Source organism: Dromiciops gliroides, chromosome 4 (genome assembly GCF_019393635.1).
Source record: "Dromiciops gliroides isolate mDroGli1 chromosome 4, mDroGli1.pri, whole genome shotgun sequence".
Lineage (NCBI taxonomy): Eukaryota > Metazoa > Chordata > Mammalia > Microbiotheria > Microbiotheriidae > Dromiciops > Dromiciops gliroides.
The window spans coordinates 208,519,647-208,547,133 of NC_057864.1; the positions used below are offsets into that span (position 1 = coordinate 208,519,647).

General features: G+C 36.9%; 2 protein-coding genes across 5 annotated transcripts in view; one reads left to right on the forward strand and one right to left on the reverse strand.

Annotated features, from left to right (window-relative positions):
• SLC16A6 (solute carrier family 16 member 6) overlaps positions 1 to 9,666 on the forward strand; it is a 49,057-nt gene extending 39,391 nt beyond the window's left edge. Inside the window, exons 5-6 of the mRNA XM_043963170.1 lie at positions 5,027 to 5,839; positions 7,780 to 9,666. Of these exons, the coding sequence (XP_043819105.1) occupies positions 5,027 to 5,839; positions 7,780 to 8,027 (1,061 nt within the window). The 3' untranslated portion in view covers positions 8,028 to 9,666. The remainder of the gene's footprint in view (positions 1 to 5,026; positions 5,840 to 7,779) is intronic.
• The window catches only part of ARSG (arylsulfatase G), a 186,086-nt gene extending 168,458 nt beyond the window's left edge, over positions 1 to 17,628 (reverse strand). For 2 of the 4 annotated variants that reach the window (XM_043963166.1, XM_043963164.1), the window contains exons 1-2: positions 17,340 to 17,628; positions 13,188 to 13,241 (exon numbers count right to left, since the gene is read on the reverse strand). Coding sequence is in view for 1 of the 4 variants with exons in the window: in XM_043963168.1 (XP_043819103.1) it covers positions 17,340 to 17,359 (20 nt within the window). In the remaining 3 variants the exon portion in view is untranslated. The remainder of the gene's footprint in view (positions 1 to 13,187; positions 13,242 to 17,339) is intronic. The other 2 variants (XM_043963167.1, XM_043963168.1) reach the window with 2 other exon arrangements.
• Between the last annotated feature and the right edge of the window lie 9,859 nt (positions 17,629 to 27,487).

A 27,487-nucleotide genomic window follows, 5' to 3' on the forward strand; every position in this document is an offset into this window, starting at 1 on the left:
TAATCCATCCCCTTCATTTTATTTGTTTGTTTTTTTTTTTAGTGAGGCAATTGGGGTTAAGTGACTTGCCCAGGGTCACACAACTAGTAAGTGTTAAAGTGTCTGAGGCTGGATTTGAACTCAGGTACTCCTGACTCCAGGGCCGGTGCTCTATCCACTACGCCACCTAGCTGTCCCCTATCCCCTTCATTTTAAAAATGAGGGAACAGACCCATAGAGGTAAAACAATTTCCAGCATCATGCAGGAAATAAATTAGAAGAGCCAGAATTTGGGGCAGCTAGGTGGTGCAGTGGATAGAGCACTAGCCCTGGAGTCAGGAGTACCTGGGTTCAAATCCGGCCTCAGACACTTTACACTTACTAGCTGTGTGACCCTGGGCAAGTCACTTAATCCCAATTGCCTCGCTAAAAAAAAAAAAAGAAGAGCCAGAATTTGAACCTAGATTCTCTATCTCTAGATGCAGCATTTTTTTTCTCTTTCTCATGGTTTAGGGAATCACATCCACTGAGTCATTATACTAGTTGATTGTGAATTATAATATAAGCTATACTCAAAAAGAACCACAGTACAGCAATGCACAAACAGCTAAAATTGTATTGAACATAATTTAATATGTACTTCATGATTTTTAAATATTGCAGTATCTTTTCAGGATTATTATTTTGAACATCAGTCATAATGATTTATTTGTCTTGGACAGACCAGCTAACAGAAAATTGCAACTAGTGGAATGATAAGTGACAATATACTGTATTTGGTAATATTCCCTCAAACAGTTTTCATTTCATCTCCTAGAAATCTTTAATATCAGCAGCCTAGAATTCAAATCATTGGCAAAGAGGGAGAAGATTCTTGCCTTTTTTGATTTTTTTTTTTCCAATGAATGGATAACAGGACAATAGTTTTAAAGCTGGAGAGGAACTTAGAGATCAACAAGTCGAACATACACTTTTTTTAAAAATAGGAAACTGAGGCCTAGGGGTAACTAGGTACAGTAGATAGAGCACCGGCCCTGGAATCAGGAGACCCTGAGTTCAAATTTGACCTCAGACACTATCTGTGTGACCCTGGGCAACTCACTTAACCCAAATTGCCTACCCCCCCCCAAAAAAAAGAAACTGAGACCTAAAGAGGTTAAGTGATTTTCCCAGGATCTGACAAGTAATAATTAGCAGAGCAGAATATGAATCCAGCTCTGACTTCGCTGCAACATGCTTTCCTACTATGACACCACCTCCAAAAAGGCATATGTGTTGAATCTTTTCCAATAGTCATAAAGTGCATTGAAGTAAAAAGGTTTTTGTGCCTAAAGTTAAGTTCCAAGCATTGTTCTTATTTTTAAAGATAAATGCCCCAAATAAATTGTGATATCTCATAGGGTCATAGATTCTAAATCTGTGATCATTAATTATATAATTTGTATGCATAACAACGATGCTAATTTCCAAATGCTTAACTTGTTTTTCAAAGTGTTGTTTGTTTTTTAGGTTGCATGGATAGGTGGGTGTTTTTTTTGTTTTTTGAGGGGTTTTTTGCGGGGCAGTGGGGGTTAAGTGACTTGCCCAGGGTCACACAGCTAGTACATGTCAAGTGTCTGAGGCCGGATTTGAACTCAGGTCCTCCTGAATACAGGGCCGGTGCTTTATCCACTGTGCCACCTAGCTGCCCCTGATGGATGGGTGTTTTTGCCAATTTATTAACCTAGAATCTTAGAATTGAAAGAGACTTTATAGGTCATAATCTAGTCTAATCTCTTACCCAAATACTTTACACATAAAGTAAAGAGAAAATCAGTACCCATTTTTACATAGTCTTACTTGTTAAAGTTATTTATTATGTTGAGGTAGAAGCTAATTCTGTAGCTTTAACTCTTTAATCCCAGTTCTGTCCTCCAGAGCTACACAGACTAAGTTTGATCCCTCATCCATATGGCAGCCTTCCATATATTTGAAGACAGATATTACATATATTTTCTCATCAGTTCTTCCAAATAACAGTCAAAATTTGAAAGAGCACTGGATTTGGACCTGGGTTCAAATCCCAGGTGTGCTACTTGCTATGTTTGTGACTTGGGGCAAGTTAGCTAACCTCTCTAGACTTGTTTCTTCGTCTGTAAAATTAGGAAATTGGATTAGCTGATATGTCTACAGTCACTTCCAGATCTAAATCTATGACCCAACAAATGCAATAAACATGTATCATATACGTCTGTTGAATTATAATGCATTCCCTTCTTCACCTAAACATTTCCTCATCCAACCTAGTTTTACATCCCCTCTGCTGGTACTTTGTCAGTGTTCTTAACTGTGGCATCCAGAAGTGAACACAGAAACAATCCTAGCATTTATTTCCAAGTCTAGTTGGAGCCATACATGAAAGAACTCACCACTCATAAGATATTCCACAAGCAGTCATCTGGCCTCTGATTGAAAACCTCAAATGATGGGGAGCACTTTGGGGAAGCTCTAATTCTTAGGAAGTTTCCCCTGAATTAAAATCTAAATTGGTTTCTTTTGAATTTCTACCTGTTCCTCCTGGTTTTGCTCTCTGGAACCAAACAGAATAAATCCCATTTTTCTTCCACGTGACAGCCCTTAATATATTTGGACACAGCTATCCTGTCACCCCTGGTCCTTTTTTCATGTTAAAAACCCCCAAGTTCCTTTAACCACTCCTTCTATAACATGGGTTTCAGGACTTTCCTAGATCTGTCCATCTCGACAATTCTCCATTCTTTCAAATATTAAAGACAGTAGTTCAGTAATCATGACTGAAAGTCTCTTCAGCTTGTCAATGTCCTTTCCTAAAGTGTAGCACTCAGAACTGAACAGAGTACCCCAAATGAAGTCTGATAAGGGTAGAGTAAGGTGAGACTATCCCTTCCTTATTCCAAGAAACAAGGTTTCTCTTAGAGTGGTTCAAGAGATGACATAAGCTTTTGTGGGGGGAGGGGGCGCCATGAGGGTTAAATGACTTGCCCAGGGTCACACAGCTAATAAGTGTCAAGTGTCTGAGGCGAGATTTAAACTCAGGTCCTCCTGAATTCAAGGCCAGTGCTTTATCGACTGGGCCATCTAGCTGCCCCAACATAAGTTTTTATGGGGGACCACATCACATTGCTGACTTCTTATTAAGGTTACAGTTCACTGAAACTCCCAGATTGTTTCCAAAGTGTTCCTTCATCATGCCTTCCTGATCTCTTCTAAGACTGATTTTTTTTGTTGTTGTTCCCAAGTGCAAGACTTTTATTTATTCCTACGGGATGTCCTTAAGTTAGACTCAGCTCAATGCTCTAGCTTACTAAGTCTTTTGGATCTTGATTCTGTCATCCAGTGTATTTGGTCCTATCTCTGTGTCCTCCAAAAATCTGATATATATGTATCTATCCCTTTATTCAGATATGATTAAGATTGTTAAACAACTCAGAGCCAAGACAAATTTCCTAGGGCACTCCACAGTAGACCTGCTTCCAAGGTAACATTGAACCCTTAAAGACTTCTCTTTGAGTCTAGACATTGAGCCAATTCTGAATCCATCTAAATATATTATCTCTAGCTCAGGTCACCATTTTTTTTTTTTGAGGGGGCCTACAAGCTAAGTATACTTTATTAAGTACTTTGTTCAATTCTAGGTAAACTATCTTCTATAGCATTCCTCTGATCTACTTACTCATTTAGTAACCCTTCCAAAAGAAAGGAAAATAAGGCTATTTTTTAAAAAGATATTTCTTCTTTCTTTTGTTGAGGCAATTGGGATTAAGTGACTTACCCAGGGTCACACAGCTAGTAAGTGTCAAGTGTCTGAAGCTGGATTTGAACTCAGGTCCTCCTAATTCCAGGGCCAGTGCTCTATCTACAGCACCACCTAGCTGCCCCAGGAAAATAAGGTTATTTTGGCATGACCTGTTCAGTGGTTCATGGGTAGTACTCCCCATTTTTTTCGTATATCCATATATATCCATATATATATATCCATATATATCCATATATATATATCCATATATATCCATATATATATATCCATATATATCCATATATATATATATCCATATATATCCATAGAGCTTAGCATAGTGCTTTGAACACAGTAAGTACTCAATAAATGCTTTAGTCATTCATTTATTAATTTTTCATTGGCTCATATTGTGCTTCCAGTGAACTAAAATGGTATGATTTGTAAAAAGAGCATTGAATTGGGAGTGAGGTGACCTGGGTTCTAGTCCTGGTTGTTGTTCAATTGTTTTCCAGTCATGTCTGACTATTCACGAGCCCATTTAGAGTTTTCTTGGCAGATACTGGAATGGTTTGCCACTTCTTTTTCCAGCTCTTTTTACAGGTGAGGAAACTGAGGCAAACAGGGTAAGTGACTGAGGCTGAATTTGAACTTAGATCTTCATGACTCCAGGCCCAATGACACTTAGCTGCCCCTATCTACCACTCATTAGCTTGTAAAAACATGTGCTAGTCACTCAGAGCCTCAGTTTCCTCATGTGTATAAGGGGTGGGAATGATGGGAATTATACTAGATGAACTAAAACCAACCACCTTTAATATATTAAAACTTTTACATTGCTCATAGACATATTTACAAATCACAGGCAAATTAGAATCAGCAAGTTATAAATAGAAAAAAGATTAATATCTTTAATGTCAACAATCTCTAGTATGCATTATTGATTTGGTTTACCTTCTACCTCCTCCTAATACAGGGTAAATCTTCCCTTCTTTGAATAAATCCTTTATAGATGGTTTTTGTCCATGCATTTATAGAGCCTGAAATCTAACCCCAGGAGATTGAAGAAATGGGCAAAACAATATTCTTTTTCTTTCCTTGAGTTTTGTATCTAAAACACTTTCCACATTCTTACTTATTTATTCACACTATGATACCTAGCATGTGGTCCCAAATGTAGAGGTTATCTTCGAAATCATTGCTTAATCAGAATCTGTATTGCTTCTTGAAGTTTTCTTATTTGGTCCATTATCAACTTTGACTTTTATCATTTCTTTTCTTCAAATATTCAAGCCATCACAGCATTGAAAGAGAAGATTGGCTGGAGACTCAGTCTCTTACTTGTTGGTGTACTTCAGTTAAGCATGGTAGTCTGTGGATTCCTGCTTCGACCAATTATAATCAAATCACCGGGAACACCAAAAGCACACTCAGCCGAAAATCGGAAAGAAGTACAGTATATGCTTGAAAATGAGAAAACACACACTTCAATAGACTCCATTGACTCAGGAGTAGAATTAACTACCTCACCAAAAAACGTGCCTAGTCATGCCAATGCAGAACCTCAGCCAAAGACTGATGCAGAAATCCTGGTAAAGTCTGGTGATGTAAAACCAAGGGAAAAAGCTTCATTATTGGACTTTTCCGTTTTGAAAGAAAAGAGTTTTATTTGCTATACACTTTTTGGTCTATTCGCTACACTTGGATTCTTTGCTCCCCCTTTATACGTCATTCCTCTAAGCATCAGTCTGGGTGTTGACCCAGACCGTTCAGCTTTTACATTATCTGCAATGGCAGTGGCAGAAATCTTTGGAAGAATTAGTGCTGGTTATGTCCTTGATAGAAAGCCCATCCGTAAAGTCTATATTTTGCTTATCTGTGTCATTGTTTTGACTGTGTCTTTATGTGCCTTTCCTTTTGCTTATGAATTTTGGGGTCTTATAATATGCAGCACATTCTTTGGGTTCATGCTTGGAACAGTAGCAGGTACTCATATTCCTATACTAGCTGAAGATGATGTAGTAGGAATTGAGAAGATGTCTTCTGCGGCTGGAGTCTATGTCTGCGCTCAGAGTATATCAGGACTTGCTGGACCACCCCTTTCAGGTAATTTAAATGTTTATCTTGCTCTCTAAAATGTGCTATTGCTAGCTCTGTGAATTCTGCATTTTATTCCTCACTAGATAAGAGCCTTAGGTTTTTGGAGCTGGAAAGGACCTTAGAAATTAACTAATTTGAATTCCATATATATGAAGTGACTTGATCAAGATCATACACTGAATAATGGCACAATCAGGCTTGGAAGCCATTTGTTCAGTTCTCCTTCCACCATGCTGTGTTGTTGGCAAGAAAAAAGCTTGTGTGGAAATCCCTTTGCCAAAGCTGAATGATGGTTTATCTCTGCTTACACAGTTAAGACTTGAACCTAGGTATTCCTCACTTGAAGCCCAAACCTTTTCTCCCCATTTTCTCCATATTTCAAATACCCCCCTACCCCCAACACACAAAAACTCAGCTATATCCCCTTCTCCAGGGACAGATTATTTTTTGGCATTTGGGAGATATTTCCTTATGTTACAGTTTATCTTAATTCTTTTTTTTTTTTTAATTTTTTTTGGGGGGTGAGGCAATTGGGGTTAAGTGACTTGCCCAGGGTCACACAGCCAGTAAGTGTCAAGTGTCTGAGGCCAGATCTGAACTCAGGTCCTCCTGAATCCAGGGCCAGTGCCCCATCCACTGTGCTACCTAGCTGCCCCCTTAATTCTTTTTTAAACTAATACTATAGTTGTGTTATAGCTTTCTTCCTTCTACCATTACTTTTAAAAGTTTATTTTATTTTATATTTGACAAATGTCGGCCAATGTGAACATTTTCCAATACAAAGAATAGAAAGGATTGTATATGAAATCATGAATCTCTATACTATGTGTAGTTTGTGATTTTTAAAGTATATTTTACTTATTTTGGGGTGAGGCAATTGGGGTTAAGTGACTTGCCCAGGGTCACAGAGCTAGTGTCAAGTGTCTGAGGCAGGATTTGAACTCAGGTCTTCCTGAATCCAGGGCCAGTGGGTGCTCTATCCACTGGGCCACCTAGCTGCCCCTTTAAAGTAAATTTTTAATTTAACACAGTAGTACCAATATTGCCCAGTTTCTATTGCCCCTTCTGAACTTCCCTCTGCTCTCTTCTATGTATTTTTGGAATATTTTTATGTTTGACATTTTTTTGTATAAGTATCAGCTCCCCCCTTACTGAAAAATAAAAGTCTTCCTTTATAATTAAATGTAGTCAAGCAAACCAAATTCATATATTGGCTATATCTGAAAATATATATCTCATTTCCTATTTCTAGTCCAATACTTTTTTGCCAAGAAATGAGAAAACATGATTCACCAATTTTCTGAAGTCATCATTGGGCATTGCATTGATCAGAATTAATTATTGTTTCGATGTAATTTTCCTTTATAATATTGCAGTCATTATAGAAATTATTTTCCTGGTAACTGTAGTTCATACAAGTCTTCCCTGGTTTCTCTAAATTCATCCATTTCATCCTTTCTTAAGGGTCAATAATAATCCATTATATTAAAAACCATACTTTGTTCAGCGACCCCTCAATTGTTAAGCAACACCCCCACCCACTTATTTTATGATTTTTTGCAACAGAAACTGCTGCTGATAAAATATTTTTGTACATATGAGTTCTTTCTCTTGGTCTTTGATCTCTTGGGGGAGATATGGGCCACTGGTGATGGATGTAACATTTCTTTCTTTTTTTTGGTTTGGTTTTGCAGGGCTATGAGGGTTAAGTGACTTGCCCAGGGTCACACAGCTGGTGTGTGTCAAGTATCTGAAGCCAAATTTGAACTCAGGTCTTCCTGAATCCTGGGCCAGTGCTTTATCCACTGTACCACCTAGCTGCCCTCTAACATTTCTATTTTTAACAACATAGAGCAGAAAAACTAGAATGTTTTCTCAGTGAGATTTAAGGAAAGGTCTCCACTGTTTTTGAAAACTTTCCTTACATGTCATGTGTTTTCCTCCAGGTATTCTAGTGGATAGCACCCAAAATTATGCTTCAGCTTTCTACTCCTGCACAGCTGGCATGATAGTAGCAGCCGTTTTTCTGGCATTTGTGAGACCATGCAAAGTTGGACTGTGTCAGCATCCTGTGGATGAAACAAAGTCTGATAGTCAGCAGTCAAAATCTTTACAAGATACACCTGAAGACTTTCTTGAACTGGACCTTGGAAAACATGAAAACAAAGGCAACAAGAAAAATGAGATAGTATGATAACCGTTTTTTTCAAATAAGATCAAATACTGGGTTAATAATACTGAGGAAAAAGTGACTCTTCCCCACTTCCAGAAACTACATCTTCACAGGAATGTATATGTGAACGGAACTATCAACATCTTTTTGAAAAGTTTTCTTTTTGTTTGTTTTTAAGTCAGCCAAAAAGAAACAAACAAAAAAGCTTCCATTCAAAATGCAGTTGTAAGTCATTAGCTATATGAGGATGTGTTAGACCTTCACATTCCTGTTTTTAAAGAGGTGCTATGCATCAGTTTGGTGTTTCCACAGCTCTCTTCCCATGCTGGTAAACTGGGATCTTATGAAATAACGTAACCATGTGACAATGAGTAGACCACTCAAAAAATTCTTAAACACCACTGAAAACTCATTTTTTAGGAAAATAGATAGATAAATATGAATAAAAAATTTAAATGATGACTTTGGTGTTTCCATTTGACAAAACATGGGTTCTTATTTTTCTAAATGAATTAATTTGATGTAGAATTTTAGAACAAATAGTTTATCAGTAGACTGAGGAATTGTAAAATAAGTAACAATGACAACTTGAATTGGATAAATGTGAAGATTACCCCTTATTTTTATGGCCAGTTTTTACCAAAATTATTTTAATACAAAGTACTTTTCCAGAACAGCATTCTCAAATATATTTCCTGTTGCTTTGAGTTATTTCCTATATCTGTGATTGTAGTGTCTTAAATTTAAACCAGTATTTATTTTTTTTAAGTTATTCTAAGATGGTTAAAAACTGATAGCTGTTATAAGAAATTAAGTATGAAAATTAGTAAAAATGCATTTTTACCTCCTTTCAGCTATCCTTTCAATGCCTCAAACATTTGTTTTATAAAGTTACTGTCTTGAAAACCCAGACTATAATGATTTCTCAATTTTGCTTTGGAATGATTTTACATAAACTGTGCTATTTAAAAACAGAGAAAACCCCACTTGGGCAAGAATAGCAAACCACCTTACTAGATGTGGTTTTAGGGTTGGGGTTTTTAAAAAATCATTCATCTCCTAAAAATACTTGAGAATTTTCTTTGATAAGAATTGTATTACACTAAATAGTTAAGGCATTTCTGATTTTTTTTTTTAATTACTGAATTGTTGAAACATTAAGACACTTAGGACTATCACTGAGTTGCAAGGTGCTGTTTACATCTTAAGACTGGGTTGTTATTTGTTGTATTTTTTCCAGCTCACACTACATGTATAGTATTTCCCATTTTCAAGGTGACTTAGGAAGGGAAGTGTGAAGGCAAAAGGGTGGGCTATGCTCTTGGCTTTGATTTATAGAGAATCTCACCTGGTCAGTGATGGCCCTTGCTTGCTGCCCCCATCTTTTATATATCTCTGCTGTTATTTTAAGACAACTCAGGGGAACAAACAAGACAAGCCTGGTTTAGTTACAGGCACATACACAGCTGCATATAAAGTGGCATCACTCATCACTTGCTATGTTTTGTACAGCATTTTATCAGCAATAGATATACTGGACAATCTGTAAAATTGTGTGGGACTTGGGAGGGGGTAGATGGGAATGTAAATGCCCCCCAAAACAGGCACTCTTAACAATAAATAAAGTGGATATAGCAATTCTGTCTCTGCTTGAGAAAAATGTTGAGCTTGTGGCAGTTTGTATTTTTATAATACCTCAGCACTTTATAATAATTTTTCTTTTCCTAAAATGTCCAATAGCAATTTAATGTTAATAACTGAAAAATCTGCTCTTTGTACATTATGAATGTAATAGCATGGATAAGTATGTGTGTGTTTCAGCAGACCAATACTCTAGGTTTTTAAGTGGAAAAAAATAAAATGGGATTGTTCATTTGGACAGTATTGTATCTAATGAAACACTGGTATTGCTAGGAAACCATGAAATTTGCAATAAATTCATGAGGGTATTTTTTTTAAAGAGACTGATTTCTTCTATTACAAAGTTGCCTAAGCACTAAATCTTAATTAGTTAGAAAAAATTTTGTAGTGTAATTAGCAAAGTAGTAAACAACTGAAAGAGGATTAATCTCAAGTACAGCCTTATTTCTTCCATACAGCAGAATCTTTTTAAAAGGTTCATTTGAAATTTTTTTCTATATCTGTATTTTACAATTGAAGTTTATGAAGTAATAATATTCTTAAACCATTATCCTAGCAGAATGAGTGCCAAAAATAATAAAAAAGATCAAGGATACAGTATATTTACTTTATGTAATTATATGTAATGCAATAATAATATGTAATTATCTGTTACAGTATAGTTACATAAAAAAAGATCTCATAGTGTTCCAAGATCACACAGGTTGTAAATGGCAGAGCTAAGATTTGAACGTGAATGAATGAATGAATAAGTGAATAAATAAACATTTATTAAGCACGGAGCTAAGTAATGGGGATACAGATTGACAAGGCAGTCCCTGCTGTCAAGGAGCTCACATTCTAATGGAGAGCAATGCATACAGAAAGTTTCAGCTGCAAGTTAGATGGGAAATCCCATGGGTACAATAGAAAAGCAGATGGTAATACCCCTTCTTTAAAGTGATTTCCACTGATAAGGAAGGAAGGAAAGGAAACAATCATTTAAGTATATACTCCAGGCTAAAGACTTTAAAAATAGCTCATTTGCTCTCTTCAACAACCCTGGGAGGTGTGTGCTAGCTATTACTATTCCCATCTTGCAGTTGAGCCCAGGTCACCTATATATAAGTTTATGATGCTGTAATTGAATGCTGGTCTTCCTGACTCCAGGCCAAAGCACTCTATCCACTGCAATACCTAGCTGCCCCTGATAAAATCAAATTGGTTTCTAATATTTAGCCATTTGACAATGCCAAAGACTTTAGTCACAAGAACTTTCTTTTCTGGATCCTTACTCATCTGCAGCAGTGGCCAGCGGCTGTAGATTCATAGGGGTGGCTTCTCGGAATGATGGCTGTGGGCCCTGGGTTGGAAGTATTGCTATTCCCTAGTGTCTTAGTCCTGAACTACCTCTACCAGGGTCTGAGAGGAGACGGTGACTAAGATGGTGGTGGTGGTTTGACTTTCCTGGCACAAGCTGCCTCCTGTCTTTCCCTCATGGTCCTTGTTGTTTCCACTGGGCTAATCTGAATGGCCAGTAGATAGTAGTTAGGTGGCTGGTAGTTGGTGGAAATGGTTAATTTCTTTACAGAAGTAACTTCCCCAAGTAATGCCTGTGAAGGCTGGGCTAGAAGCTGGAGCAGTAGTTTGGCTGGGGGCAGGGAAGTGAAGGGGGTAAGGGTTGCTGCTACTTCCAGGGATCCTATATTTACCTGCTTTTTGGTGGAAATGAGTCATATGGTGATGACTCCATATCCAAGTAATTTCTCTGCTATAAATAATGCTATAAATAAGACTGGTAATATATGATTTATATTAATAACTTACAGATGTTTTTACCATTTCCTGAGATGATTAACAAAAATATATTGTTTGTTCACAAGATATGATGCAATATCCAAGCATTGTTGTCTCCACCAATATTGTTTAATAACAACATCATATATTACGAGAGCACCAACCATGGAGTCAGGAAGACATAAGTTCAGATTTGACTTCACACACTTACTAGCTGTGTGACCCTGGGCAAGTCACTTAACCCTATTTGCCTAAGTTTCCTCATCTGTAAAATGAGCTGGAGAAGGAAATAGCAAACAGTATCTTTGCCAAGAAAACTCCAAATGGAGGCATAAAGGCTCTGACATGACTAAAAATGAGTGAACAACAAACCAAACCTGACTGCAGCATTATTTTAACAATGGCCAGGGATACAAATTAAATGTTGCTCAAAAATCTTTGTGTTGCCTGTAATACCATTTTGGCTACAGTAGTGTTTTTGCCAAACTAAGTGATAAAGTTAGGCAGGGAATGGTTATAAATATGGGTGAATAGTGTTTTTTACCAGTTGCTTATAAGTAATATCTTTCAAAAGAATGGTTAACAAAAATTGGCAAAGAAGACGTAGGAATGTGAATAAGCAAAAACTAAATGGTATCATTAATAGTTTCAATAAAGAATAAATATACAAAATAAATGCATAAAAGCCATTAGTGTTTCTATAACCAAATCCAGTAGGAAATAACAGAAAGGTAAATCCTATTCAACATAATTACAAAATGCTAAAATATCAGAGGGTTAATTATCAAGACATTTAAGACATGAATACAATTGCAAAACACTCCTATAGAATGCTAATAAAATTAATTTGGAGGAATAAAGTGTTTAGGATCACAAGATTAAAAAAGTAGGGAATAGAACTTCCAGACTTCAAGTAATTTCATAAACCAATAATTACCAAAACTATTTGGTACTAGTATAAAAAAAATAGAGTTGCAAAACAGCTCTACTCTAGGAAGAACTATTTGACAAGAACTGCTAGGAAAACTAGTAAGTTTGCCAAAACATGTAGATCAGCATCTTACATGATATACAATAGGTTGGACATGGATACTTAACTTTTTAATCAGTCATTTTTTTAATGGAGGAAGATTTATGGAGGTATCATTCACAATTATAGCTAGGGAGAAAATTTTTAACCAAACGTCACAGAGAGGATTACAAAAAACCAATTTCATGTAACTGAAATTTAAACGGCTCTTTTGCAAGATCAACAGAGTTAAAATATAAGGAAAATTATTGCATCAAATATATCTATAAATATCTGATAAAGGTCTAGTATCTAAGATAATATGAGGAATTAACACATATACAAGACCAAGAATCATTCTCTTCAATTAAAAGGCCAAAGGATATGAACAAGTGATTCTTGAAAGAATTAAAACTATTAATATCATATTAAAGATTGCTCCAAATCACTGATATTGAGATGAAAATCAAAAGAACACTAGAGTATCCCCTCATACCTGCCAAGTTGGCAAGGATGAAAAATGATATAAACAGTCAATGATGGGAATGTGGAAAGATTGTTGTTGCTGAGGCATTTTTCAGTCATGTCCAACTCTATATGACTCCATTTGGGATTTTCTTGACAAGGATACTAGAGTGGTTTGCCACTTCCTTCTCCAGTTCATTTTACATATGAGGAAACTGAGGCAAACAAGGTTAAGTGACTTGCCCAGGGTCACATAAATAGTAAGTATCTGAGAATGGATTTGAACTCACCAAGTAGAGTCTTCCTGACTCCAGGCCCAGCACTCTATCCACTGTGCCACCTAGCTGCAAATGGAAAGATAGGCACATAAGTATGCTAATGACAGAGCTGTGAAGTGGTCCAAGCATTCTGGTAAGCAATTCAAGATTATGCTTTATTAGTAAAATGAGAGGGAGAAAAAAATACTTTTTAATTGAAAATAATTTTTAAAAACATAAAAAATGAGTAAAATGTTCATACTTTCTCAGTCCCCACTGCTAGACATACTCCAAAAAGGTCAAAGATGGAAAGGAAGACACCTACCTCATGTAATAAAATACTCATAATGTCATTTTTTTTCTGGTAGCAAAGAACTAAAAATAAAAATGTGTCCATTGACTGGAGACTGGCTACATATTTTTTTACCCGAATGTGATGGAATATTACTTCACCATAAGAAACGGCAAATAAAAAGAATTTATAGAATCATGGGAAGACCTTTATAAATTGATGTAGCACATATGATGTAATTGATAAAAGCAGAACCAGATAAACAGTAAACACAATGACTACAATGGCCTAAATCAGAAAAAAAAGAACAAAAAAATTTTAATTCTAAGTAATTATAATAACCCAGGTTAGCCTGAAGAAGACTGAGAAAATATACCTCCATTACAGAATTGGGGAGCTATGGGTGTGGCACATGACATACACTATTAGACAAGGGCAATGTAGTTGGTTTTGTTTAACTGATTTTCTTTCATTTTAATGCTTTGTTACAAGAGATAGCTTTCTGGGTAGGGAAGGGATATACTTGGAAAAGCATGAGATTTTTTTTTAAGATTAAAAATAAAATGAATAGTTTAAATAATCACTCCCACCAGGACTTTACAATAGATAAAGGACTGAAAACTTTCCACATTTCCAATTTTGCATTTGAAAAAAATACTTTTTGTATACAAAGTTAATGTAGAGTTCTAACAGCTTGGCCAGTCATCAGTTGGATAAATAAGGTCACTAGGTCCCCCTAGCGTTAATGGTTTTATAATTCCACAGAACAAGGGGGTGGGAAGTTACCTAAATCAAGTGATTATTTATCTCTTCACCAACTTTGCAAAACTCCTGGTTTCATAGTAGCAAACTCATTCAGACTTAATTCAGTGCAGCTTTTCTTGTTGGTAGGGGTTGGAGTGGGAAGATGACATGATCAACAAGATTGAAATTGCAAAACTGCTTCAGCCAAATTCTTGTATCATATACAATTGACATCTAAATGGGTTTAAGAAATCTTTAAGCTGATACTTTTGAAACCTCTCAAAAGATAACTGAGAAACAAGCAGTGTAATTAATAATGATTTAACCTCAGCTTTTTAAGTACCTCAAACATAAACCAAACCCATCAACCAACAAAGCAGACATTACAACCCCCATCTTTTAAAATGAGGTAATTATCCTGAAATTGTTCATTTCCTACCAACGCCTATCTTCTAAAAAGTAATAACTTGGGGGGGGGGAGTAAAACCTGTTATGCATTTAGCACATTAGTCCAAGAGAGTTAGTTCAGTGCTGCTGCTTCAAAACATAAAGGGCAATTTAGGGACTACTTAATCACCTGGTTCAGAACCCCATACGTAGGAAATTTGTGGTGCAGTGCTGGACCTGGAGTTAGGAAGACCTGAGATTAAATCCAGCCACAGACACTTACTAGCTGTGTGACTTTGGGCAAGTCACTTAGCCTTTGTCTCAGTTTCCTCAGCTATAAAGTGGGGATGATAATAATAGCATAGTTATTAGGATCAAATGATATATTTGTAAAAAAAAAAACAAAAAAAAAACCTCAAAACAAAAATAACCCATTATTTCCTTTGCCAGGGAAAGAGGAAGAAACAAAAGCAAAGCTGTAAGGCAGGGGTTCTTAACTTTTGGGGGGTCATGAATTCCTTTAGTAGTCTCTTAAGGCCTTTTTAAACACATAAAATAAAATACGAAGTAATGCAAAGGAAGCCAGTTACACTGAAACATTTTATCAAAAAAAATTTTTCTTGGGGGGGGGGTGAGGCAATTGGGGTTAAGTGACTTGCCCAGAGTCACACAGCTAGTAAGTGTTAAGTGTCTGAGGCCAGATTTGAACTCAGGTACTCCTGAATCCATGGCCAGTGCTCTATCCACTGCACCACCCAGCTGCCCCATCAAAATATTTTTTTAAAACAAATTCATCGAAACCCAGGTCAAGAATTCCAGTTCCTGGGGGCAGCTAGATGGCGCAGTGGATAAAACACCTGCCCTGGATTCAGGAGTTCCTGAGTTCAAATCCGGCCTCAAACACTTGACACTTACTAGCTGTGTGACCTTGGACAAGTCACTTAACCCCCACTGCCCTGCCAAAAAAAAAAATTCTAGTTCCTAAGACTATGAATCATTGAATGCAGATGACTTAAAAAGTTATTTTATTTCTACAGTTTATATTAAATATATCATAAATTGTGGGTGGAAATCCACTATTTTTTATTGATTTTTTAAAAATAAGGTATTTCCTTTCTAAGGAATAACTTTATACCTATCCGTTAACTCCTTTATGCAGGAAATGGGAGTGTCAATACTACTGGCACTTAACTGCATTATGTCGAAAGGCTATAAGAAAAGCATTTTGCAAATCTTAAGTACTCCAAAACTTTAAGGATCCCATGATTTTGGCAATGTGGGTACGAGTCTCTCCAATGAAGAAGATTTCAACTATGCCTTAGTCCATAAGAATCCCTGCAGCCAAAGAAATTTCATCCTCTGTGAGCAACCTACCTGATTGTGAAACTTTCCAAACCTGGCTAAGTTGGCCCTTCAAAAATAGACCTATATATAGTCAAGTCACGACAACCAGCATTTATTAAGCACCTACTATTTGCCACACACTCTACTATACAGTAGGGGGCCTGTACTTGTGGTCTCTTTCAGACAAAGGCAGTCAGGCAACAGGCAATGAGCTTAACAAATTAACAAATGAGACTTAACAAATTAAGTGCTTACTCATGCCTGGCACTATGCTGAGTTCTGGAAATACAAATCCAAGTCAATAGACAGACAATCCCTGCCTTTAAGGAGCTTACATTCTGGATGGAAGAAGACAACACACAGAAAGGAGCTGATTCTCTGCTGGTCTAGATTTCCAGAACCCCAGGATCCTTCCCCACTACCTGGCGAAACATGGAACATAGACTATGGTAGAGATAAACCTTTAAACTGTTAAACACATTTATTATGTATAAGTATAACATAGAGGTAGGTGACACAGTGGATAGAATGCCAGACTGGAAGTCAGGAAGACTCATCATCATGAGTTCAAATCTAGCATCAGACACTTACTAGCTGTGTGACCTGGACAAGTCACTTAACCCAATTTGCCTCAGTTTCCTCATCTGTAAAATGAACTGGAGAAGGAAATGGCAAACCACTCCAGTATCTCTGCCAAGAAAATACGAAATGGGGTCACAAAGGGTGGGACACGACTGAACAACCACAATTCATAATGGGGATTTTAAAACTTTCTGTGCTTCATGAACACTTTTGAGAGTCTGGGGAAGCCTATAAGAACCCTTAAATGCACCAAATAAAATACGTATTAATACAAAGGAAACCAGTTATACTGAAATGTTGAAAAATATATATGTATACAATATTAAATATATTTAAAAGTTATTTCTGCCATAGCATGTATAGTGTGTGTATATATAGCATATATTGTGTAGTATGTGTGTATGTGTATATGTATGTATATATGTACGTATGAGATGGTTATAATTTCTTCACGTGTGGCTGTGTTGTTATTGTGAATGTCTAAATTAGGTCCTATTCAAATGAGCAAGATGGGGCAGGAGGGAAAAGCACGGAGCCTGGCATATACTAAGTGATTAATCAATGGTCTATCTATCTACATATGGGGAGGGGAGGAGAGGAGAGAAGGGAAAGGGGAGGGAGAGAGAGGAGGAGGGAAAAAGAAGGAGAGAGGGAAAAGAAGAGGAAAAGAAGAAGGGAGAAGGGAAGGAGAGGGAGAAAAGAGGTAGAGCGGGAGAAGGAGGCAGAGGCAAAGTGGGGAGGAGGAGGTATGGGGAAGGTCTATGTCCTAAGCTCACGGAAGGGCCCAAATTCGAGAGCAGAAACAGGTGCTCTACTAAAGAGTTTTTTTAACTTACTGGTCAGTGGGCCGCCCCATCCTGGTGTCCAAATACCGTTTCTCTTCCTTCCTGGAGGCCTGGGCACGTGTGTCTGTGAGCCAGAAAGCTGTCCCTTCCTTCCTTCCTTCCTTCCTTCAGGCAGCGCTGGCCCACCGCGGCCCCGATGCAGCACTTGGGCCGCTGGCCTGCAGGACGCTCAGCTCAGACCGGTTCACAGGCACAGACACGCCCTCTCCAAGGCAGCACACCCACTGACCATGCCAAAAACCCAGCAGGGAGAGCCAGCCCCAGTCCTTCCTGCTACCGAGGGGCCCTGAGCGCAGGACCAGACATATAGTTGTCCAGGAGCTGCCTGCTCCACTTTCAGCAAGCTGCACCGGGTGCACTCTAGATGAGCCGTCTTCTTAGCCCCAACTTGCTTTGAAAAGCATTCGAATTCTGGGAATTTCACTTTCAGTCAATTGTGCCTTCATCCAAAGATAAATCCCTGTCAGATGTTTTCCGCCTTATCCCTACACTTACTTGTTCACATTTCATCCTAGCAGTCATAAAGGGCTTTAAGTTTTGCAAAACCCTTCACGAGAATCCTTGGAAGTAGGACTTATTATCCCCATTTTATAGGGGAGGAAACAGAGGCAGAAAGAGGTTAAGTGATTTCTCACACAGCTATTAAGCATCAGAAGGCAGATTTGATGTCAGGTCCAATTACTCTAAAACGTTGCTCCATGGAGAGACTGCATTCTAATAACCCTGGACACCAAGGATCTTGTGCTGACTGTTCACAGAGGAACAAGCCTCATTTTATAAATGCCCATCAATGAAGGAAGTCATCCCAGCCTAATCTATGACTTAGGAAATGATTTACACAGAGGCCAAGTGGTGAACTTAATTTATATTAGGGGTTCTTAAACTTTTTGTGTCATGGAAACTTGAGAATCTGGAGAACTTTTCTCAGATAATGTTTTTAAGTGCATAAAATAAAATACCTAGGAATACAAATTAAATCAGTTATACTGAGGTGCAGTTATCATTGCAGCAGAACATTATGTAATGCTTCAGCTAAATGGCTCAGTAGATATAGTCCTGGGTCTTCAGTCAAGAAGACCTGAGTTCAAATATGGTCTCAGTCATTTCTTACCTATGTGACCCTGAGCAAGTCACTTAACTCTATTTGCCTTAATTCCCTGGAGAAGGAAATAGAAAACCACTCCAGTATCTTTGCTAAGAAAACCCCATAGACAATATGGTCCACAGAGTCACAAAGAGTCAGACAGGACTGAACAACAACAAATCTATCTATATAAATTATACACACACACACACACACACACACACACACACACACATTTTCATGGATCTCTTTTTTTAAAAAAGCAAGTTCATGGGTCCCAGATTAAGAACCCTTGTTTTATAGAAAGAGAAAACTTTGTTCATCAACACATCACAAAGTGCTTGTGTTTTTGTTTTTAAGTAAATGGAAAAGCATATATTAAAACTAAAAGAAATCTAATAGTCGGGTAACATACAAAATTTAGGAGCAATCAACAAACCTACTGTAAAACAAGTTTTTCTTGTGCAACTTAGATAATAAGTATTTGGTCAGAAGTAGAGAAAACATTCCTGCTTGTGATTTCCCAAGTACACATTATATAAACCACCTGTCATATTGTAGAGTCATTGAATAATGGTCATTAAATGTTGAGTGATACTCTTGAGATGTTTACCTCAACATTGAAAACGAAACAGTGGTCGGTTTACTAGCTTCAGCAGAAAATTAATTGTCTTTTCCTAGTGTGATCTTTGTTTCTTAGCCTAGCAAAGGATGTTGGATAATATGTACATAGGCAAGCCACATATATTTGTTCTAAACTTGTACTTTTATTGGTATGGGCAACTCATTATGTAAAAATCCCTGCCACTGAAAGGGATTGGCTATTTCCCTGTAATTTATAGTAAAGACTATTAATTGAGGCACTGAGAAATTAAATGGCCTGCCCATGGCCACATAGTTAATACATGTTTAAAGGTGTGGGTCTTCCTACTTCCAACATTGGTCCTCTATGGACTACAACATGCTAATATATACAGTAGTGGGTTAGGATTATATTCATTTAATATGTTATAATAAAAAACTAATCCCATAGAAATACAGAATTTTAGAGTTTGGAGAGACCTTAGATTTGAAGCCCAAAGAATAAACATCAATTAGTTTGACACATTCAACTTCCTTCTGGTTTATGGAAATAATTTAATTTCTCAGAAATACACTAAGGATGTGGCCTATAGGATTCTAACTGTGCTGCTCTTAGAGGGAAATAGAAAAACAGTTGGGCACTGGAAACAGTAATTAAAAATGTTATGTTCATATAAGTGGAAAGAACAAGAAAATTAAAGTGAATATTGTGTAATAATGGCCAAGTTGGTACCAGAGAAGAGTTGGGAAAATGTATCTGCCTCACTTCATTTTCAATTGAAGTTTTCTATGGGTTTGAAATATTGTTTATACAGATAGAGACGGTGAATGGATGGAAGGATGAGTGGATGGATGGATGGATGGATGGATGGATGGATGGATGGATGGATGGATGGATGGATGGATGGATGAATAAGCCTTTCTTAAGCACTTACTATGTGCAAAACACTATGCTAAATGCAGAGGGTAGAAATAGAAAAGACAAAACAGAACCAACTTTCAAGAAGTTCACATTCTAAAAGGGAGTTTCAACTTTAAATCAGATGGAAAGTCATAGTCTCTGTGTAATAGCAGCAAAACAGATGATAATGCATCCTCTTTAATGTTATTTCCATTGATAAAAAACCATTTTTTGTTTCTGATTTTGAACTATTTGAAAGTGCCAAGGACAATGGTAACGAGAATTTTCATTTCTAGGTCTTCAGTATCTGTGGTTAGTGAAGGGGGTGGGGCTTTAGCACCTGCAGAAGCAGCTAAAAGATTACATTTCCACAAGCATTTTTCCCCTGGATAATGGTTTGAGAGATTGGACTAATATCAGAGTTGGTAATCTGGAGGGTATTGCCACTGCTGGGGCTTTAGGCCCTCTCTGGTTGTCAATGTGCTGATTGGTTTTCTTGAACTGCCTTTTTTCCTCTTTCCTATAAAATCTTTATAACAAGAAATAGCTCACTAAGTAGAGAGGGGAGAGGAATTCTATTCACATATCTAATTGTGGGATTACACCCCAAAATTCTGTCCTGGGTCTTCTCTTTTCACTCCATACTCTCAGCAGCCTCATCAGCTCACACTGGTTTAATTATAATCTCTATGGTAAGTACTTCCAGATCTAAATAACCATCTTTCTCCTGAGCTTCAATCCTCCACCATCAATAGTCTAGTAGGCATTTCCAACCAGATATTCCATAAGCATCTCAAATTTAGCATGTGCAAAACAGAACTCACTAACTTTCCTCCAAAATCTTTTTAAATTCCCTTATTTCTCTCAGGAGCACCTCCATCCCTCCAGTTACCCAGATTTGCAACCTAAGAATTATCCTTAACTACTCTACTTTGACTCACATACCTAGTAAGTTACCAAGTCTCATAAATTTGAAATCCAAATTCCCCACATGTGTCCCTTCTTTTCACTCACGTGACAACCATCCAAAGTCATGCCCTCATTCCCTCTTGCCTGGACATACCCTCATGCCAGCACCCCCCAATGCCTCCTAATTGGTCTCCTTGCTATCACTTTCTTCCTTCTCTAATCTGTCAAACTGATATTGCTAAAAATAGGTCTGACCAGGTAGCTTCCTTGCCCAATAAACTGCTTCAGCTCCCCATCACCTCTTAGATCTTGTTAATATGAATATACGGATCACCTGGATTTGATGGTGGTGCCTTATTATCCAAAAGTATTTTTTATGAAACCCTGGGTTAATAGGAGCAAAATGCCCTTCAACTGAACTCCAAACTGAACCCAGATAGCTAGCAGATAAAAGACCCTACCTAGTGACTTCTTTTTCCTCAGGATAGTAAGTCCCCATCTTATGGACATCTCAGTGTTCTTTCTCATCCTTGCCAAACCCTTTTTAAAAAATCCTATAATCTTATCATGCCTCCTCTGTTATATTCATTCTTGTTATAGTATTTACTTTTGGGTTGATCTGTAATTGACAATACCCTGTAACCCATGGGCAAAGAAACCTTAAAAACCCTTAGAAGGAGAGGGCTCTGAGTTTCTGTCTTAGGAGGGGAGTCTCCACATGATCGTACTATATATTTCTTCTTGGGACAAAATATTAAATTGATATTATGGTTTTTTTCTGTCTGTCTCTGGTCTAGCTTGTCTTGTAGAAAATATTAAATTCTCTGATGTGGTTCTTAACCATGTTCTCTGACCTGGTTATTTGTAGGAGGAACAAATTGTTGGAGATATAATAAGATATTATAATTTCTCTGATCTGTTTGTAGGAGACAGGCAGATACAAAAACTATATTTTAATATTTAACAATCTAATGCAGATCTTTGGTATTAAAAACCCTTAGGACCTGGCTCCAACCTTCCTTTTCAGGCTTATTATACATTACTCCCCTTCATATATTCTAAAATCCATCCAAACTAGCCTTTTTGTTGTTCCTTTCATATGGAACCCAACCAGTGTCTTCACACAGAGTTGTCCCCCATACCTGGAATGCATTCTTTCCTTTCCTCTGCCTCTGCCTCTACCTCTAAGAACCCCAGTTTCCTTCAGAACTAGGTCAAATATAACCTCCTATGTGGACCTCTCTTGATTTCCCCTCAGCCATTCCTACTTCCCCTCACAAATTAGCATATATATGTATATACATGTAATATGTTCATTTTACATATGTGCATAGTGGTTCCCTAGATAGAATTATAATCTCCTTGAGAGCAGAGGATGTTTCATTTTTGTCTCTGCATCCCCAGCCACTAGTATAGAGAGGTAAATGTTTGTGCATTGATTTATTGTTTGAAAAATGTGATGTAAAAACAAAAGATATAGATTTTTTTAAAGAACAATGCAACACACACAAATTAAGTTGTATTGCTCCATGAAGAAATAAAATCCATAACAAATTTAATAATATTCCATGGTCTTGCTATTCATTTAGTTTCTTATTGCAGATATACCAATCAGTAATCTTCCATTAACTTCCATGGGAAATCACTCCTTTCTAAAATGGCTAACACAGATAACTAAGTAATGTAATCAATAAGAAGATGACTATAATGAAAAGCTTGGATGCATGTGCAATTTTCAAAGACCACTAGGAAAAATTACATATCACTTAGAATTTCTATTTAAAAGGTGTTTCATTCAACAAGCATTTGCTTGTAATACTAGATGCTAAATACTGGGTTAAGTTCTAGCAATACATCAAAAATGAAACAGATCTAGTCCTCAGGGAGCTTATATTCTTTTTTTTTTTGGGGGGGGGAAATTAATAGTAAATACAAAGTAATTTAAGAGGTGGGTGGATCACTAGTCACACTAGAGCTAAGCTTTGAAAGAAGCAAGGAATTGTATTAGAGATAGGTAAAAGGAGTTCCAGAGGCGGAACCTAGATGTCAGAGTGAAGCCAGGAAGCTACCTGAACTTTCTCAAATTTCCCTCAGAAACAACATTAAATTAAGCCTCTAAATAGACTATGGAGCTGCAAAACCTACAAAAAGACAGAATGAAACAATCTTCTAGCTTAAGATAACCTAGAAGGTCTTCAGGAAAGGTTTGTCTCACCTGGGTAAAAGGGAAGTACAGCATAGAGGGTGTCTGGGCAAGCCAGTAAAAGACTCTTAGCCACAGCACAGATGAGCAACTGTAGACCTGATGTCCTAGCTCAGCAAGCTAGTAGCACAGCAAGACAATTGTGAGGGCCCCAACAGGCCCAATAGGCTGGGCCACTCCAGTGCAGTGAGGAAGCTACAAGTAGCTGAGGCCTCAGAGCAGAAAACCAGTGACTGGGCCCCTGGCCCCCAGCAAAAGAAGCTTGGGACAGTACACACTGTACCCCAGGAGCAGAACTCAACTTTAAAAGGCACAAAAGAGGTTAAACGTAAATAAGAAAAAGAAAAACAAACCCTCATCATAGAAAATTACTATGACAACAGGGAGGATCAAAACTCAGAGAAGGACAACAATGTCAAAACACCTAGACACGTAGCCTTAAAGGGGAAGAGGAATTGGTCTCAAGACCAAAAAGCCCTATTGAAAGAGATCAAAAAGGATTTTATAAACCAAATAAGAGAGGTGGAAGAAAAATTGGGAAAAGAAATGAGAGTTATGCAAGAGAAAGTCAAAAGCTTGTAAAAAGAAAATAATGCCATAAGAAATGCAATTGTACAATTGCAAAAGCTGAGGAAAATAACTCCTTAAGAATTAAAATTGGGCAGATGGATGCTAATGACTCAATGAGACAACAGAAAGAAGTAAAGCAGAAACAAAAGAATATAAAAGTAGAAGAAAACATAAACTACCTTTTCAAAAAACAACAGACCTGGAAAATAGATCCAGGAGGGACAATTTAAGAATAAGTGGACTACCTGAGGACCATGATCAAAAAGAGAGCATATTTCATAACATTATCAAGGAGAACTGCCCCAATGTCTTAGAACCAGAGGAAAAAAAATAGTCACTGAAAGAATCCACCAATCACCTCCTGAAAGAGACCCCCAAAAGGAAAACTCCAAGGAATATTTTAGGAGAAAATACTGCAAGCAGCCAGAAAGAAATAATTTAAATATCAAGGAGTGACAATCAGGATTACACAGGACTTGTCAGCTTCAACATTAAAGGATCAAAGGGCTTGGAATATGATATTCCAGAGGGCAAAGGAACTTAGATTACAATAAAAATGTATTACCCAGCAAAATTGAGCATAATGTTTCAGGGGAAAAGATGGGCATTCGATAAAATAGGTGACTTTAAAACTTTCCTAATGAAAAACCCAGAACTAAACAGAAAATTCAATCTATAAATACAGGACTCAAGAGAAGCATGAAAAGGTAAAACATGTTATTCAATAAGGTTTAAATGCTTACATCCCTACATATGAAGAAGATACTTGTAATTCCTAAGAACTGTCTCTTTATTGGAACAGATAGGAGAAGTACACATATACAGAGGGTATGAGTATAAATTGATTTTGATGTGATAGTATTTTTTAAAGACTTAAGGGGTGGGGGCAGCTAGGTGGAACAGTGGATAAAGCACTGGCCCTGAATTAAGGAAGACCTGAGTTCAAATCTGATCTCAGACACTTGACACTTACTAGCTGTGTGATCTTGGGCAGGTCACTTAGTCCTCATTGCCCTGCCCCCCAAAAACTTATGGAGTGACAAAAAGGATTATACTGGGAGAAAAGAAAAGGGAAGGCAGAATGGGGTAAATCACATCACATGAAGAAGCACAAAAGATATATTACAAAAGAGGGAAATAAGAGAGGGATGAGCATTGTTTCAACCTTACTCTCATATTATTTGGCTCAAAGAAAGAATAACATAAACACATAGTTGGGCATAGAATTTTATCTTACCATAGAGGAAGAGGGGAAAGGGGAAAGAAAAGGGTAGGGTGCTGATAGAAGGGAGGGTAAAACTAGGAGGCAAAATGGGAAAGAAAAAGGGAGGTGAGCATGATAAAAGGGAGGGTAGATTGAGGGAGGTGGTGGTCAGAAGCAAAACACTTGTGAGAAGGGGCTGGGGAAAGGAAAGAGAAAAGTATAAACAAGGGGGAAAATAGAATGTAGGGAAATACACAGTAATCATAATTGTGAATGTCAGTAGGATGACCTCTCCCATAAAATGGAACCAGATAGCAGAGTGGATTAAAAAACAGAATCCTGGGGGCAGCTAGGTGGTACAGTGGATAAAGCACCAACCTTGGGTTCAGGAGTACCTGAGTTCAAATCTGGCCTCAGACACTAGACTTAATAGCTGTGTGACCCTGGGCAAGTCACTTAACTCTCACTGCCCTGCAAAAAAAAAAAAACAAAAAACACCCCAGAATCCCACAATATGTTGTTTACAAGAAACACATTTGAAGCAGAGAAATATACACCAAGTGAAAGTAAAAGGCAGGAGCAGACTATATTATGCTTCAGCTGAAGTAAAAAAAGCAGGAGTAACAACCTTTATTTCAGACAAAGCAAAAGCAAAAGCAGACCTAATTAAAAGACAGAACTAGATAAATCTAACCACAAAATAAATAATAAGTTAAGAGGTGAATAGAAGCTTAGAAAAATTATATATGATAGACCTCTGGAGAAAACTTAATGAGGATAGAAAGGAATATGCCTTTTTTCTCAGTGGTATACGACACCAACACAAAAATTGACCATGTATTAGGGCATAAAAACCTCACATTCAAATGCAGAAAGGCAGAAATAGTAAAGTCATTCTTTTCAGATCATGATGCAATACAAATTATATGAAATAAAGGGCCATGAAAAGATAGATCAAAAATTAATTGGAAACTAATTTCATCCTAAAGAATAAGTGGGTCAAACAACAAATCATAGAAAGAATCAATAATTTTATCAAAGAGAATGACAACAACGAAACAACATACCAAAACTTCTGGGATGCAGCCAAAGCAGTTCTTAGGGAAAATTTTATATCTTTACATGCCTACATGAATGAAATAGAGAGAGTGGAGATCAATGAATTGGGCATTCAACTAGAAAAGCTAGAAAATGAACAAATTAAAAATCCCCAATTAAACCCCATATGAGAAATTCTGAAAATTAAAGGAAAGATTAATAAAATCAAAAGTAAGAAAACTATAGAATTAATAAATAAAACTAAGAGCTGGCTCTATGGAAAAAAACAATAAATTAGATAAACTTTTGATTAATTTGATTTTAAAAAAGAAAGAAGAAAACCAAATTACTAGTATCTAAAATGAAAAGGGTGAATTCACCACCAATGAAGAAGAAATTAAAACAATAACGAGTAGCTATTTTGCCCAACTGTATGCCAATAAATTTGACAATTGAAATGAAATGGATGAATATCTACCAAAATATAAACTGCCCAGATCAATAGAAGGGGAAATACAATCCTTAAATTAGCCCATTTTAGAAAAAGAAATTGAACAAGACATCAATGAACTCCCTAAGAAAAAAATCTTAAGGGTCAGATAGGTTTGAAAGTGAATTCTACCAAACACTTAAAAAATAATTAATTCCAATGCTATACAAAGTATTTGGGAAAATAGGTGAAGAAGGGATATTACCAAAGTTTTTTTATGAGACAAATATGGTGCTGATAACTCAACCAGAAAGAGCAAAAACAGAGAAAGAAAATTATAGACAAATATCCCTAATGAATATTGATGCAAAAATTCTAAATAGAATATTAGAAAAGAGATTACAGCAATTTATTGCCAGGATAATACACCATGACCATGTGGGATTTATACCAGGAATTCAGGACTGGCTCAATATTAGGAAAACTATCAACATAATTGACCATATCAATAAGAAAACTAACCAAAATCACATGATTTTCTCAGTAGATGCAGAGAAAGCTTTTGACAAAACACAGCACCCATTCCTATTAAAAAAAAAACCACTAGAAAGCACAGGAATAAATGGAGGTTTCCTGAAGATGATAAACAGTATGTATCTAAAACCATCAGCAAGCATTATATGTAATGGGGATAAGTTAGAAGTGTTCCTAATAAGATCAGGGGTGAAATAAGGATGTCCGTTATCACCACTATTGTTCAATATTGTTCTAGAAATGTGAGCTTTAGCAATAAGAGAAGAAAAAGACCAACAAAGCACAGCAACAAGAGATAGAGAAATTTCATTTAAAATAACTGTAGACAATATAAAATATTTAGGAGTCTACCTGCCAAGGCAAATCCAGGAGCTATATGAACACAACTACAAAACACTTTTCACACAAATAAAATTAGATCTAAACAGATGGGAAAATATCAATTACTCATGGGTAGGCAGTGCTAATATAATATAAGTAACAACTCTACCTAAATTAATTTACTTATTCAGTGGCATTCCAAAAAAACTACCAAAAATGATTCCATAGAGCTAGAAAAAATAACAAAATTAATCTGAAAGAACAAAAGGTCAAAAATATCAAGAGAATTAATGGGAAAAAATGCAAAGGATGGTGGCCTAGCTCTATCAGATCTAAAACTATATTATAAAGCAGCAACTATCA